Source organism: Chroicocephalus ridibundus, chromosome Z (assembly GCF_963924245.1).
Source record: "Chroicocephalus ridibundus chromosome Z, bChrRid1.1, whole genome shotgun sequence".
In the NCBI taxonomy this organism is placed as follows: Eukaryota; Metazoa; Chordata; class Aves; order Charadriiformes; family Laridae; genus Chroicocephalus; species Chroicocephalus ridibundus.
The window spans coordinates 44,783,774-44,801,534 of NC_086316.1; the positions used below are offsets into that span (position 1 = coordinate 44,783,774).

At 41.8% G+C, this 17,761-nt stretch overlaps 1 protein-coding gene across 3 annotated transcripts in view; it reads right to left on the reverse strand.

The window, feature by feature from the left end:
• Positions 1-17,761, reverse strand: part of LOC134508377 (transducin-like enhancer protein 4) — a 99,934-nt gene that overhangs the window by 41,865 nt on the left and 40,308 nt on the right. For 2 of the 3 annotated variants that reach the window (XM_063319917.1, XM_063319920.1), the window contains 3 exons: positions 16,177-16,251; positions 2,056-2,260; positions 1,615-1,631 (listed from right to left, as the gene is read on the reverse strand). In XM_063319917.1, the coding sequence (XP_063175987.1) occupies positions 1,615-1,631; positions 2,056-2,260; positions 16,177-16,251 (297 nt within the window). The remainder of the gene's footprint in view (positions 1-1,614; positions 1,632-2,055; positions 2,261-16,176; positions 16,252-17,761) is intronic. The other variant, XM_063319919.1, reaches the window with a different exon arrangement.

Below are 17,761 nucleotides of genomic sequence, written 5' to 3' on the forward strand. Positions count from 1 at the left end.
AACAGAAAACAGACTAAACCTATCAGTTCACAGCAAACAGGAGGGGCTTCCAGGGAAATCATCATTAATCTGCCCCCAGCCTCGCCGCATGAAGTGGTAATCCCAGTTTCTAGCCCTCATGACAAGGAAGCTGAAGTGAAATCCAACGCACTGTTGTCCTGTGTCGGCAGATAGACAGCTTCGGTGCCTTTGCTGCTCACGGTAAAAACTGACAGTTCCTGTCAGCCCGCGGTTGTTATGCAGAGCCATGTGGGTAACAGCACAACTGACAACCCTTGGCTCGGTTGCACTTGGCTGGGATGCGGCAGAGTTGCCAGAGGCAGCATGGGGAAGGCTGTGGGACACGTCCCCACCCGGAGCTGCTGGAGAAGCAAAGGCACAGCCCCTCACACGGCAGTCCCAGCCAGACAGGTCTCTGGAGGGACCACAGCTTGTGCCCGGCACCATGCTCCTCCCAACACCGTCTAGGGCACACCAGTAACATCTGGTAACCTTGTCTAACGCACCCAAGACTCGTGCCTGGAACACCTCTTCTGCCATTGGGCTAACGCCAATGATAAATTACATCTTCCTAAAAAAGGCACCACTAAAAACTTAACAAGTGGGTTGTAAGTGCTCAATAAGGCAGGCACGGGTCTTGCTCTTTGTAAGGGAAGTGTATCTTTCATTTCACACTCACCATCACCTGAAAAGGCTTAATCCTATGCTCCTCAAAATCGTGCAAGCCACCTGGGCTCTACTCTGTAACTCCATACAGCTATGCGGAGCCGGGCAGGGAACTGCTCAGCTGGAAACGACTGGTTCTGTTGCGAGTTGGTAAATGGCCAGTGTCAGCAGGGAGAGCAGACCGATCCAGTAGAGGGCAGGGCCAAGATTCACCTACCTACTTGCAGTGTTAAAACCCCAGGAGCCTCTGAGAGACTCTGGTGGCTATCCAGTATGGACAAGCATCCAGGCACCAACGTGGAATCGTAGTCGTATGCATCACCGAATGCTCAAAATGACACGAGCCACAGGGTGTGTATTACATCTACTTATAAACACTGTCATGCACAGGATGGTGCACATGTGCACGTTGCAGAGTCATTCGCAGCCTGAAAGTTAGCTTTTGGAAAAGGAAGACAGGATCCTCAGTCCAAGTACCACCCTCGTCAGGGCAGCAAACAGCAGCCCACTCCTCTTCAACTGCTTCGGAAAGGAAAACGGGCAGCACCCCACCCCTGCGAGTGACAGAGCTCTCCTTCAATAAATGCTTTATTAGGATACGTGGGAACTACAGTTTACAGCCTCCAAATGACTTAAAACTACTGGCTAACTCTGTCTCATAAGCTTGGGTAGAGACCCCGGGCAGCCCTTTCGTCATAGCCAGGAACAGGCTCAATGCTGCTCCACCAAACCCACTGGATGGCACGTCGCCCGCAATCCTAGCTGCCCCCACTACTCGCCACTTGCTAAGCGTGACATGCAGTCTACGCAGGGCTCTTGTCCATCAACATGAGCTTCACAACCCGGTTTCACTTTGCAACTTTTTCCACTACTCTGGCCCACGCTGCAGAAAAACGCAGCACGCAGCTCTTTCGGGCCACCCCTTACATCTGCAAAATGAAGTCCTACCTTGATGGAGTCTCTGTCTGCATGCAGAGCAGCCCCCATGCGCAAGGAGGAGAGGACGCAGTGGCAAGGGATGGGGAGGTCGGGGGAGAGAGAAAGAGAAAAGTACTGGTTAGTTTACATAAAATTATACATTTATCATACTCCGAAGAAAGAACCCTGATGTCTGTTAAATAATAAATTGCACAGATGTTAACTTTTCTGTACAGTTAATTATTAATACTGTACCGCCAGATTTATAAAACTGGATTTCTAGCATTTGAACACAATTTCTGGCTACCACTAGGCAATACATACTGAAGCAATGAGGGTTTTTTGCTCCCAGCCCCCCTCCTTTTTTTTTTTTTAAAAAAAAAAAAAAAAAAAAAAAAGAGCAGGGTTTAAAAAAAATGAAAGAAGAAAAGAGAGACAAACGAAGCCACGCACTCGTCTGGCAGCACTCACCTCTTTGGTGATCGTTATCGTGGTGCTTCTTCTCGTCTTTAATCGGGAGGTGGGACTGCCCCCCCAGTGCACTGGACAGTGCCAGGAGACCGGCGCTGCTGCCAATGGGAGGGATGGCTGGAGGCTGCAAGCCCGAGGGGTGCGGAGTGAGCGGCACGGGAAGACCATGTCCATGTGACAAATGCTGGGCCTGGAGTTGTTGCTGCTGTGAAAAACGAAACACAGATATTGAATTTGTTCGGGGAGACGGGGATTATCCGATTGATCCCGGACATCAAACGTCATTGATCAGATCAACCAATGCATCCGATTGATGCGGCTATCAACTCTCACAAACATCCTGGTGTTTTAAAAATGTCCATATGTTTGGACACAACACAATTGGTAAACTTCAGGCTGAATTAAAAGAGCAACAACAAAAATTTAATAGAAAAAAGAATACAGGAAAGGAATTTTACAGTTTTGGTGAAATTTTATTTCTCTGACAGGGGTATTATATTTTACTCTTTCTAGCAGTACGTACACGTCTAATCAAAACATATGTAACTATAAAAGCAGTTACATAATGCAAAAAAAAAAAAAAAAAAGAAAGCTGAAAATTGAGAAAATTAGTGTTAAACAGTTCTCCCAGCGCTACTGCACAGCATGCAGTGAGAGTTAATTTGAAAGAGAAAACCTGAATTAACAATCCAGAAAAGGAAACCGGTTGCAGCCACCGTTTTAAGCCCTTTAAGTGTCCTCAGCGGTACTTGAGCAAATTACTAAAGAAAATCTAATGTAGCAAGGCTTGGGTCCTCCTGTAGGCTTGCTCAATAATGCTGAAATAATTGGGCACTCTGTGCACGTTTAGTGATGCTCGAATGAAAAGCTAGAGGCCTGCCCTTGTACTCTTCTCTAGCTGCTGACTCTGTGTTGTGACAGGTTTATTTGAGTGGGACTGTGATGCATGCACCAGTAACTGCGCTGACAAGAGTTTAAAGTCATTTTTACCAGTACACTGGCAACACATAGAGAAAGCCCTTGAGAGGTTCGAATTGGAGTGCTTGACCTCAACCAGGGCTGCATCAAGCTCTGTGCTATACTATACCCCACTGTTGTGGGGTAGGTAGGTTGTTTGCTGCTGTTCAATGGGAAGGCAAGGGGAAAAAAAACAACAAAAACAGTGAAAACGTTATGTTTTCATATATTCCAAATTTATTTGGGATATATGAACATCCCATAATATATATATATATCCCATATATGGGATATATAATATATCCCATATATTTCAAATATATCCCAAGAGAGATCTGTTCAGGTCTAAGGCTTGCCCACTAACCGTCCAACTAATTTCTGTTCTCATATAGTAACCAGATTAGCTCTGAAATTTCTTTTTCGTTTTCGAGCACGCACTGCTTAGGACTCAGAGTAAATCCAATCTGGAGTCCTCTAGGATTGCTCTCTCCCCCCCTGCACGTCTGTGTACAGGACTTCGGAAGAAGAAACGAAAACTTAACTTGTTTTGCATGAAAACATTCCATTCTAAATTCCTAATCGCACCGATTCACGTCCTACTTTTGTTTTGTTTTTCATTTGAACCTAAATCCATTTCCCACCTCCCGACCCAGCTCTTTAATCAATCAAGACACAATATGTCGTTCACTCGATTTTTTCCTCCCCCTCCCTAGCGTGAATCTTTACATAAGGGTGAGCTGATAGCAAAAGACTGCAAGTCACAAACAGAAGGCTAGGGAACTCGTGCAGCACACTGCTCGCACGCCTCCCTCAATACCCCCCTGTGAAAGTACAGAGCCTTCTCTTACTCTTGGAAATACAACCCAGGTGGTGGAATCAGCCTGGCAGTGGCACGCACATGCCATCCGACCCAGATCACTGCCAGGGAAAGGAGGGGAACGATCCAAAAGGAAGGTGAGAAGAAAAAAAAAATAAAAAAATAAAAGAAATGGCGGGGGGGGGGGGGGGGGGGCGGGGGGGGGGAAGCACACAAAAAAATGAAAACCGGAAAGAAGATTCTTCCAGGTGGAAGAGGGAAGAAGGCTCACTCCCTTCCCTGCTTGCGAACCCATGTCATTCCAGCAAGTGCTCCTTCTTGAGGGAAGTATTAAACGCATTTTGCTTTCTTGATGCTCTTATGGAAGGATGCTTCTTTTCTCAGAATTTTAAATTAACTGCAACGAAATGAAGCCAGAGCCAACAGTGTATTGTTTAGCTTCAGAGTTTGAACTGCCTTACAGCAAGGAAACAATCTGTCATGCCTGATTTGGGGTGGGAGGAGGAGAAGGAAGAGGAATGGACAAAATAATCTGTATTCTGGAGCCTCATTTTAAAAAAGGAATTTCCCGTTCCCGTTTGAGAACGTGCTATAAACCACCACAAGACGACGTCTACCTGAATCTGACAGTGGCTTGAAGCAAAGCCTTTGAGAAGAGCCTGAGGATATCAACAATGACAGAGCTTTCCCCTTGTTAACTATTTCACTGTCAACCAAAGTGTACCAGGTAAAGGACACTCATTGCACAGCACTGTACAATCCGTACAGATCTGCCTACTGACCTACCCAATTCGCATTAAGTGACCTCTTCTGTGGGTACAGGATGGTTTCCGAAGAGCCGGAAGAAAACTGCGCTGCAAATTCAATCCCCTTTTTTACTGCCTTTTGCTGGGAACCTCTCTACATAGCTCAGCAAGCACATGAGTGCTTGATAACATAACATGAGTTATGTGCTTAACCCAGCAGGCATCAGGTTAGTGCTACAAAGTGGTGAAAAAAAAGGTAGTCTCCTCTAGTCATCAAAATGCCAAAGACATGGAGGAGTAAGACAACTGACAGATATTCTATCCGCACAGAAATATTCCACTATGGAAGGAAGTTTACATTTGTTTCTGCCTGTACCATGAATTTAGATCATAAAATCCGACACAATTTAAAAACTTGCAAGGAAAGCCTGAAAATGAGCCAAGTGAGCAACCACATAATTTTTTTGATGTTGCTGTAATGCTTTCACTTCCCACTCCTCCATCTTCTCTTTAAATTGTTATCCTTAGTCATGTTATTTATGAACTCTTAGCATGTGGTTAACTTTAGACAATCTCATCGCAGTTGACTACAATATGCGTAAAGTCAAGCATACATTTTCAGCATCAATGCATAATAGGTGAAAACTTGCAAAGGCAGTACACCAGGCTTTATTATGCCGTAAATTTTCCAGAACTATTTAAAAATAAAAGCAGCAACAGTTAGCTACCAAGAAATATGCCCTACAGAATTGCAAAACAGATTGAAATGTTTTTAAGAAACATCCAATACAGAAAAATATAAGAACAAGGGTAAACCCAGCGAACAGAAAGAAGCCAAAAAAGATGACTGCGTTCTTTTTGGTAATAAGTTGTGGAAGATGATCATTTAAATTAGGTCTGTAGTAAAAACTGAAGTAAATCTTTCAAGACATAGTAACACATGTCAAATAAAGATAACATCTGCTTGTTACTAATCTGTTTGGGTTTTTATTGATTTTCCGTATATTCTTCTAGGCAGTCTACAGTAAGGACTAAAATAAGTCCAAAGCCACATCTAAACAAACAGGTAAAAAGGCATTACATAAGGTTCTTATCTGTGTATCACTAATTTTTACAACTGCATTTCTAAATATTGATGCTTAGCTTAATTCTTTTCCCAACACATCTCTAAAAGATCAAATTTAAAGTAAAATGTGATAATAAACCCACTAACAAATTCACTTCTAATGCTCTCCTGTTATAGTCAGCACATTCAAAGCCTATTTTCCTGGAAAAGATTCAAGTTTTTACTGGATACTTTCCAAGCGGCTCTGTGTCGCAGTAATCTACCACTTTTCCTCTTACAGACCCTGAAAGATCACAGCCATTATCCAAACAACCTGAACATACTCCCTCTAACCTGAAGACATTTCTATCGTTAATAAACTGATGTTTCAAGAAGATATTTTACATTTATACACATACACACACCTGTAATGCACATACAACGCACGCACAATGCACATACACATACCTGCAATACCACTAGGAGGGTACCTAAAAAAAATCTGGATAAAATAGCTCCATTGCTTATTTGAAATTTGTTAGATGAAGTGATTGATTGCTCAGAGTGAATCATTAGTAAGATAGCATACAGATAAAACAGTAACCAAGATGAAGAGGAAATAAAGACACAAAAACAATGGCTCAAGAGTACACGGTGTGATTATCAATGATTTAAAGACCAGCAAGAAAAGGAAGTCGTTTGGCACACACAGTTATGAGTGGGCTTAGGATGATATGAATTTTTATCTATCATGCCTCTTCACACCCCTGACATGCTGTGCGCTGTGTGTACTTCCTTTGTACAGTTCTCCCTCTGCTAGCGTACCAGTACAAAAAAGGTTTTTCCGATGTCAAGATACAACACAGCAAAACAGCCTACAAAGAGTCACGCAGCAGTTTCTCCAGTGGAAGGGTCCTGGAGCTATATGCGTATATATCGTATGACTGGTTTACCATAAAGAGGCTGTGGTACGGATGTAGTGTAGAGCAACTTACTATGCGTACTCTTTAAAGGGAGAGAGATCATTTTGCAGAGGAACGTGCCCACAGTGAAAGAAAGGTACCAGAGATTGGTGGGAACTCTAAACACTCATACGCAGCTGATCTACTGGAAAACACACACATTGTTTCTGTTCACAAAGGGGAACGGATGCACAGGTTAGACAAAATCTAGGAAAAAGAATGAAGAACAATAAAAAGCGAGAGAGAATAAGAAGGAGACTAATAATAATACTTTTTTTAAAAAAGGTGGGGGGGGCAAATGCCAGGCTTCTTACTCTGAGAATCAGTAATTTCTGCCTTTGAGGATGCTGATTCTACAGGAGGAAAGCAAGCTCCACTGAGAAAACTATGGGGGGAAGGAAAAAAATCAATAGCTGTCATTAATCAGAGGGGGAGCATTTAGAACTCCTACATAAATAACAAAGAAACGATCAGAATCATATCTCTACAAATTGCCTCAAAGATCTTTTAAGTGATCTAGGAACAAAAAGTCATCTCCCGAATCATATTGTGGGATGAAAGGCAATATATGCAGAGCACATTTCCGTTCTTAATCATATATATATGAACATCTGTCAGGATACATGTTTCACCATTTATCCTCCCTTCCCCCCTTACAACTATTTTTCACTCGGTGAAATAGCGTAGACAAGAGGATAAAAGTAACAAAAAAATTAATACAACCCACTAGCAGATAAAAGATTTGTGGTAAAAAAGACCAGCATTTTAATAAAGGAAAAACCTAGTCCCCTGCAAAAGGCCAACTGGACCTTCCCCCAGAATCCTGGAGTTCAGTAGTTCCCTTTTCTGCTTGCAGGACTCCTCTCCATCTCCATTTCACACTGGGGAAGAATTAGGTTCTTTTAGAACCACTTTCTACTATCATTTAATAAAGGGCAGAAATTCTTATATAAATCATGCCACTTAAGCTCTCCTCGCCTTCCTTCTCCCCCATCAATTGCTAGCTAAAGAAAAGAAAAATCCACATCTCCTTCAAAAGAAGGCAGAAAGTACGAAGCTCAAGTAAGCTCAAGGTCTTGCCAAACAGAGCGCTAGTGGTGTGAAATGTGTCACACATACCAAACCTCCCCTTCAAAACCTTTCCACAAAGGCCAACACAGAGAAAAGGGCAATGATGGCAGTGTGTCTTCTGTTGCAGATGAACAGATGGCAAAAATCAGCTCTGGACAGGTGGGTGCACACTGGTTCAAGTGTCTTATTTACCAAGTGCTCCACTCATGTCCTACCCATGGATGCTGGGAAGGTATTTTCTCTCCTCTGGACTGACAGTAGGAAAACGGTATCCCTGTTGTGATCTTGTGAATCTTGGTCCTTTTCTTTAGAACTAGAAAATGAGAGTGATGCCTATGCACTTTTCCCAGCAGAGTCCTAAATAACCTTCTTATAGGGTCCTGACATGAAAAAGTTTCTGAAACCCTGTGGTACATAAACATGACTGAAAAGTGAAAAAGGTACCATCTGAGATGTATAATGAATCAAACAATAAAAGCTAGAAGAAAAGTTAAGTAATGCCACTGGTCACAGAGAGATCTCAGCTGCTAAATTTATAAGCAAGTCTATCACCAGAGTTTTTAATGTGGCAACTATAATTCACTTCTAAGCTTCCTCGCAAGGTATAGTCTAAGAGCCGTGTAGTCTTCGCATAAGAGAGATGCATGTTGTGCATCTCACACATGCATTTCTTTAAGGCATCTTTTAAAGTCAATCCTTAGCAAGTCAAATCTCTGGATAGCAATCACTGAGAAGCATAGGCTCCATAACTCTCTAAGTACCAACCCTGTGTTTCGTCATGCTTACAACACACAAGCACACACTGTGTTGGACTTCAGCAAATTGTCTTTGCTTGGGATAAAAACCTGGACTGCCTGGATTCTGCACCTTTAGCGACTGCCATTTCTGGTGCAGCTGTGGCCCTGTGCAGAGCACTGTAATGCTACTCTTCTCAGTGGTGAGCAGCCTCTTCCCACAGGTCAACATGAGGTGTTAGGATATGTGGATACCATTGTCTCTCTCCAAGCAGATTTCATTGAGAGATGCAGTGTTCTGTCTCTTTCGTGTCATGCCCGTTAATCAAATAACTGAAATTTAAAGTTATTTCTTTTGCTTTATTGCAGTTTCCCAGTTACGGCAGCTTTGATGAAGGAGTTCTTAACAAGGATCAAATCACCTGAACTTAAGTTGCAGCTCCGAGACTGTGGAAGGACCACTTGTTCTGTTTGCCTCAGCCTCTTCCAAAGGTAGAACAGGGAAAACAGTACTCCCTTTATTTTAGAAACATTACTGGAGTAAGTTCATCAATGCTTGTGATGCATTCATATACTAAGGAAGTGTCTGTGAAAAGTTCACCCGCCAACAGGCAAGGAACTGTCTCACTAACAAAAGTCAAGCATCCTGAAATATCAGATAACTTAAAGATTTAAGACCTCTTAAATTCCTTCTTCATGGATGAACTTAACATCTGGAAATACTTCCCTTATGCAGTACTGTAGTGTCCATCCCAGTTAGGCACTAAAGCCCTCACTTTAGCTTACATTTAAGATTGAAGACACTCACATACCTGAAGAAAAGCAAAAGCTTATTTAACTCATCCACTGGATGGAGTCCTGATCCCCAGTGGTTGGGAAGACATCTAGATGACAAATATACAACCCTGTTTAGGGGTGATAACAGAACTCTGTGGTATGAAACCATGACATAATAATAACCGTCTTTTGGCTATACTGTGCAGTAAGGGTACCTATTTAAATGGGCTGCATCTCCACCGAGTATATAAACATTGCTCATTGTGCAATGAAGCGTTTTTGGGAAACCCCTGCCTTGACAATACTTCAAAACCAAACAGATCCTGTATAGATTTCTTCTTCTTTTCCAAAGCACCAGTATAAGGTCATCACTGAAGGTAATATATAACACATAATGGACAGAGTCTGATGGAGTATGGCAAATCCATATTTGGTGGAGGACAGACCACCTTGGCAACAGCATTTTCTCATTTCCACTGTGTGTGAAGTGAGAACATACAAAAATAAGCCATAAATAAAATATTGCATATGTTCATGCTGTAGGACATGAAGAAAATTTTCCATAGGACTCCTCGTATCTGCACTGGTTAATCCTAATTAAAAAAAAAAGATATGGTGGTCACATAGTTTTGGTGCCAGGGTTTGGAAAACCTTGAGGAGCACAGGGGCAGCAGTCAGCTCTCCTGCCTGATCAGATATAGTATGTGAGCCGTAACACTCATGTCATACGCACTTACTTAAGCATAACGAGCAGCGCCTCTGGCATCAGCATATTGGCAGCGAGATGTAGTAAGTGGTCTGCACTTCACACTGCAACGTTACTGACTGCTTGTATAGTGATGGACCAATATAAATTCAGTAGCTACCACAGCTATCGGAAATAGGAGGAAAAGAGGAAAACAGCAGCAGCACATTCTAAGTGGAGCAGCAGTATTTAAAACCCATCCTCTGAGCGTTTTTCAGTAAGTATGGAACCTGGAATTATTTACATTCAAATTAATTCCCTCAAAAATCCCTAAAAAGATCCTGTGCCTCTTTTTTAGCTTTTTTAAATCAGGATAATGCTGCTTATGGAAGAAATTGATTTAAATTATGCCTCACCTGCAAGGCTCTCTCTGAAGCTGGCACCTGGGAATAAGGGGAGAAGAAAAAAATACCTACAAAACACCTCTTTCCTCCAAAAAACCAAGGTGTCTTTAACCTAGTCACACTTCAGATAAATAATTCAAAACCAAAAGTGTTCACCCAACAGCTTTCTATATCTACAGTTCCTTCTACATCTCAATTTCAGGCACTAGACTGCATCAAAAAATTTGCAGGACCACTATCATCACACATCCTCAACATACGAACAGGAAACAAGAGTAATTAAGCGGGCAGGAATGAATTTCAGCATTGCTTTGGGTTACACAAATAAACACAGCTCAAAGCAGGTACCCATTAAGTCAACCTCCTCTGCCACCTTCCCACTGTAACAACCTGTGTACAACGTACAGCAGGTGGACAGCTCGTTTTACAGCATTTAAGCTTCAACCACCGCTTAATACACCTTTGAACAAGCAATACGGAAGGGCCGGAGAGACAAGTGACTGTTGCCCCCATGCTACAACACACTTGCTCATTCTACCGCCCTTCCCCATCCTCCCCAAAGCTCCCGTGCCCTGGCAGGAATGACTTTGCCATGCAAACTGGAATCAAAATGTTGTCCCTCAGCTGCACCACTTCAATCAAAAACCCCTTGCTCTTCCTCACTGTGCAAGCGTACACAAAGATCCTGGGCTGCATCGAAAGAACCGTGTCCAGCAGATCCAGAGAGGTGATTCTCCCCCTCTACTCTGCTCTTGTGAGACCCCACTTGGAGTGCTGTGTCCAGCTCTGGAGCCCTCAGCACAAGAAGGACATGGACCTGTTGGAGCGGTCCAGAGGAGGGCCACGAAGATGATGAGAGGGCTGGAGCACCTCTCCCGTGAAGACAGGCTGAGAGAGCTGGGGCTGTTCAGCCTGGAGAAGAGAAGACTCCAGGGAGACCTTATAGCAGCCTTCCAGTACCTGAAGGGGGCCTACAGGAATGCTGGGGAGGGGCTGTTTGCAAAGGCACGTAGCTACAGGACGAGGGACAATGGTTTTAAACTAGAGCAGGGCAGGTTTAGATTAGACATTAGAAAGAAGTTCTTTACAATGAGGGTGGTGAGGCACTGGAACAGGTTGGCCAGAGGCGGAGGCCCCATCGCTGGAGACATTCAAGGCCAGGCTTGATGAGGCTCTGAGCAACCTGATCTAGTTGAAGATGTCCCTGCTTACTGCAGGGGGTTGGACTGGATGACCTTTAAAGGTCCCTTCCAACCCAACACATTCTATGATTCTATGATAAACAACCCACCCTGTGTGAGGAGTGGGGAGATGCCTCTGGACATTTTACATCCATACAAAAAAGCACGTCGGCATATGGCTGCAGGAGCCCTGGACCAGTGGTGCCACGGCAGCGGCAGCATGCACTGATGCCAAGTTTTCCTTACAACTCCTGTGCGGTTTACCTGCACCGCACCGCTTTCAGAGGTTTCCGTGCCTGTGACAGCATACTGCTATTTTTAAAAAGCGGGTGTTGCTCTCCACGGCTGTAAAATGGACTACTCGCTTGAAAGCAACCAAAAATTACACACCTTTCAAGATGGGTCAAACAAGCACCTCAGCCTCAAATGCGGGGTAGAAATTTTGACAAGCAGTGTATTAAAGAGGGAACTTTATAGCTTGATGATTATATGTAACAATACAGAAGGAGTCCTTTCTTCCAGTAACTGCCATTTGCTTATTTTTAAAGAAGATAATAAAAGTGACATAATAAAACAAAATGCTTAAAAATTAAACTAAAGCCATTTTTTTTCACTCAAGATGTATAGAATGGTAAAGGAAAAATAATTTAAATCATTTCCTTAGTAATACAAGTAATATTTAAATAGATTTAATAGTGCTGCTCCAAACCAATGAATTATGAGTTTAAAACCTATTAAAATGTAATGTTTTTTTCCTGAGCTGAGGGGAGAGAGATTTAAATCCACTGAATTTTAATATTTCAGCTTGAGCTGCAGGAGGTAGAGAAAGTCCAAATGAACTATTCCATCAGCACCATTCAAGCATGAACATTTTAATCAGTTTTACTTCCTTGGAGTTCTCCAACACAGTTTACGCTGTCATTCTGAAAGCACTTAACACAGAGGGTGTGAAAAACCACCAAGGCTTGTTATTGCCTTCACAATTGATGGCAAATAATTTTGCAGACTTCCTATCATTAAAATGTCACTGCTAAAAATTGAGGTTCAGCATTTCTTGCGCTAAACTGCATTTTCTTTGAACACCATCACATACCTGTTCTTAAGTTTTTGGTACATTTATCTCTCTCCGTGTGATAAACAGGCACACAAGCAAGTAGCCTCCATTTCTGCCTTACTACCCAACTGCAGTTGAAAACTGACTATTTTAAAAAGAGGAAAAAAAAATAGACTCTGATAAAATTCTTATAAAGTTACAATTTAATTCCCTGGTTCCCTTATTAAAACGTAACTGCATTCACACAGCATGTTCCGATTATGTACTATAATGGATGTAAAAAAAACCCAAACCAAACCAAAACAACAACAACAAAAAAAAAAAACAACAAAAAAAAAACCCCAAGCCTAAACATTTTAAGAGAGTTAGACGACTCAATTTAATAATACAGGAAATGAAAACATCATTCCTAATTAGATCATACTACTGATTTAAGGCTACAATTTGTGTGTTGTTGTTCCAACAGTGTGATCTTGCAGATTGTAATTTAAAAACACGGCAGCTATGACACGCGACAAGATCAACCGGGTACATGACACTGCTCATCCCAGTACACCCAACCTGGAAAGGAGCTCTGGATGTGCACTACAGATCGCTCCGAGCAAGAATGCCGAATCATACCATCCACGGCAAACACCAGATGTGGAGCCTGGATGCCTGCAGATTTACAGTCCTGCAGCATGCTTATGATACCTAGTTGTGGTTTAGTTTTTCTCTCCGCATTTCTCTGGAAGAAGATAAATGATATTTAACTTGTTTCAGCCCGTCAACAGTTTTAAACTGAACATGACCTGTGAAAGAAGTCATTATAACTGTGTTTCATTCCATTAAACACAACTAGTTTATTGTCAGGAGAACAAGCAGTCTCTCCGGGTTCCAGGCTCACTTCAGTATTTTGCATTTAAACTGCACGGATCAGTGATTTGGTTCATTTACCAATGAAGATAGAATAATATTGCAAAGTTAAAAGGTGCTTCATCAGATTCCATTAAATCAGAGCACATTCATACAAAAATATATACATGTGAAACACAGAGAGAGACATGATTTGCACACATTTGATTCTTTTCTTGTGCCATCCTCCGTTCTGGTAAAATCCATTTTAAACTCAAACACAGCGTTCTTCCGTTCGAACCAAAGGGGTTTGGCATGAGTGAGGTGAATGGAATAAGGCACCCAAAGCACACAGAAACTTAAGCTACAGTTGTATTTCAAAAACTCAAATGCTGCTTCTGTCTTCACCTGATACACAGCTCGATAGGTAACTAAAAGATATATTTTTAAAAATATGTAGAGAGCAAACAAACTTCGGCAGCTTTTAAAATATCCCGGGGTTAAAAGAACACAAACTCTGTCAGACTTACCAAACAGCAAAATAATATAAGACAACATAATTAGAGATATAGAAAAGCCATGATTTCTAATTAAGTTTTTTGTTTTATTTTTATTGGTATTCACTTGACAAGCCATTTTCAGTCCCATGCTACATTTTCTCTAAGTGCAGACATAACATTATTGTGGGTATTCATGCAACCAGAACTTAAGCTTTTTTGATAACTTGCTATCCTATTTAGTCCATTTTTTAAATGAATGTCTTAAAGATTGGGTTAGATTACTTCTCTTTAAACCTGATGAACACAAAATTTTCAGTCCGTATTGCTCCTGTTTCTCTAAAACTAAAGAGAGGGCCAAACAGCACTTCCTAAGTCAACATAAAACAGGAGAGTGAAAAAAGACAATAGAGCAAAGTAAAAATCAGTCTTGTGAGGGAGGTGAGGGCTGTCCCATTTTAATGCACAAAACCAAAATTCAGATGTTATGAAAATTTGAGGCAATACAATTTCAATTGACTTAAGGAGATAAATTCAGACAGCAACAAACAGAACATTTACTTCTGTCTGGTGGGGCAACACCAACAGAAGTTACTGCCAGGCTCCCAGACAAGTGTCTAGTCTGTTTGTATTTATTCTGTGTGGTTTAGGGGTTTGTGAAAGCAGGATAAACTTAAATAACAAGCGCAATAGCCGGTATCCATAACATCACGTATTTTACATCAATCAACTTATTCTTTACTTGAAAGCAAATTGCTTTTCGCAGTCTCCCTCATACATACAAAGGTGAATGGCAAAAAGGTACACAGACCGTGAAGTATTCATAGACGTGAGTGTGCACATACACACAAACACAAAACGGTACGTGCACATATATACACACCCTACGTATACACATTCAGCACATGCATATAAAAACTTCTTTAACAAAGAAGCCAACCTTTAGCTACTTACTTTACGCAAAGAATGTTAATAGAAGGCAATATTTTTGGTTAGGTAATGAAAACTAATTGGGAAATTATTCATCTCCCACTCTCCCCACTGGAGCGTAAAAGACGTACAACAAATGTTATTCATGATTCTACACGACTCGCTCCGATTCACCCCCTTCTTTCTAACGGGCACTTCAGAGGAAATAAAGGTTACTCTTTTCCATTTATATCTCCTAATTGACTACCAGTGTTTTCTTGTGGTCAGAGGGATACAAAACAGAGTTAGAAACAGCCTATTAAAAACAAGCTACAATCAGACCGCTGCTCTACACTACCATCAGCAATGATCAGAGAGTCCTGATTTCCTTGTTAAAAGACAGAGGCATAATTGAAGCAATATCTTCACTTCAGATTGATTATTCGGCGACCCTTATCCACATCTTCACTCAGCAATTTGAATTTTAATGAAAGTAAATGGAATAATTAGCATTTCAAAGTGTGTTTGATACACTGAATAAAAAAAAGGAAAAGACTTTTATGTATAATCTATACACAAAAGAAAAAGCATTTGGGAGGGCGCAGAAGATGGGAAGTACAGTTGTAGTGTCTTCATTAGAATAACTTAAACAACTGCTTGCACCAGCTGCATAATTATACATGTGAATAATGTGCTATTAAGCTATGACTTCTCACCTTTATTTTATGTAGTGTGAACAGCCACAGCTTTCCTTGTTATGCCTTTCCTCTCCAGTTGTAAAATGTAAACACTGGGGTTGCCCACACCCATAAAACCTCATAGGACTGCTGTATCAGGCTAATGCCACTGGCAGTAAAGCTTTTACAAGAGGGGCTCCGCACACCCATATCTTTAGATGAGTTGGAGCATGGCATCTATGAGGGCACTGGTGGCGAGTCGTTTTGCTGTCAATTTTGGTTGGCTGTTGTTTGTTGTTTGTTTTTTTTTTTTTAAAAAAAAGTAACAGCTATTTTTTAATGTAAAAATAAGAAGTGTGGTGAATATTCAGTCTTGAGCCACTACCCAGAAAAAGATGTGGGCAGCAGGGGTGGGAAAAACCCTCCTACAGCACCGGCTGTCACATGAATGCTCCCCGTGACGGTGGCTAAGGAAGCGGACTAGCATGCAGTATGCAACGGAAGCAATGCTACTTAAAAAGGACAGCAAAAAAACCCCGATACTGACCCAGCTCTAGGGAATGGATGCAACACGGACATTAATTACCCCATTAGTCTTCTCCGCACAGTGCAAGCAAAAGTTTTCATGTAGTAACCAGCTTTTATGAAGATCAAGCTACTGAACTGCTCACAGCCTTTGCCCACCTGATGGCAATGGGTTCATACAAGACAGAACAGAAAAGAAAAGCTACTTACAAACACTATTAGAGCTAAAACGGAAAGACCACATACCCCAATGATTGCATTCAGTTCTGCCATGGTCACTTGCTTGGCACGCTCCACAGCCTGCACCACTTGTTGCTGGTGCTGTAAATGAAGATCAGACACAGAAAAAAATTATTTATTTTATAAACTATGAAGTACAGATGCTTCCTTTTATCTTTTTTCCTTGCTTTTGAAACACATGCAGGGCTTGAAATAATTCGTCTCTAAGAGGCAGTTACATTCTGTGTTGATCTGCAAGAGTATCAGGTAAGGGGAGGATTTTTTTTATGCTATTACTTGCCAGGAATTACACCTTTTCTCTCCAAAGAGCTATTTTACAGCCTGGCTAAACGGGGAACTGTCTTTCTTTTGTTCATCAGCACAGTGTGCTCTTGAAGTTGCACGCCAACTTAAAATGCAAGCCACTTTTCCTTACAGCTAAGGAAACTTTTTGATTTTTTTTATTTTTTTTAAAGCATACTGAAAAAGAAAGGTATGTATTTTCAACAAGCGCATGGCACCCACATCACTGAAGGATATACAGATTCTCCTTCTAGGTACATTTCAAAGCAGCTCAACCGTAAGAAAGAAATCTAAAATGCCATTCACAATTCTGTCAAACACGTGAAAGAGAACTAATTATTTCAATCCCCAACATGTAAATTTTAATAGCTTTAAAAAGTCCATCAAAAACACATGGTCTAATTAACAACACAGTTTACAAGCTTCAGTGGTTATATTATCTCAGTTTGAGTGATACTGTATTCCTGCAGTAAATGCAAAATTGCTGTATGCTGAAAACTGATTGATATTTATTTGAAAACATCAACTGCAAATAAAATAAGGTCCTCATCTTGCAAACAGATCAGTGGCTGTTAGGAGCTCCACTGGTGGCAAATTCATCTGCAGAGCTAGCCTCACAGGATCAGGTTCACACGCAACAAATTGGTGCAAGGGGCGGGGGGGGGCGCTCAGGGAGAACAGTGAGTGGGTTGGCTCTGGGAGTGAGTCGTCTTTGATTTACAGCCACAGGTTAAAGCGAGAGAGGAATGAGCTCTTGCCTATCTCAAGGGCTGCTGAAACCATAACGATGAAACATCAGCTCTGTATCGAAACCAACGTCCAGCTGTTCTTTGGCAGAAAGTTTAAGGAAAGGGCAGAGGGGGCTCTTAAAGCCTCCACTTTGCCCCCCATGCCTGCGTACACGGGCAGAGAGGAGACAAGGTACAGACCATGCAGAAATACCTCCCATGTGTTCTTAGCAGGGGCAGAAGCTGCATAAAATAAGGTTTTTATGTAAATCCAAACCTTCAAGACTTCTTCCAACACCAACAGCAGGTGAAGAGCATCATAAAGACGCCCCAGGCAGCGCCCTGAGCCCTGCTGGGAGAGGGGGCTGTAAGGAAAGGCTCTGCTAGCTCAGGGGCTCCTCAGTCTCAGATTTGCTGGTTCTCAGTGCAATGCACAAACAAAAATAGCATTTTCTCTTTTAAGCTCTCTCCCATAAAAGCCTTTGGGGTGAGGAAATGCAAGCCTAAAAATCCACCCGTAACTGTAAGAAATGCTGACCTCAAGTACGAAAATGGGATAAATGCAAATAACGAAGGACGCA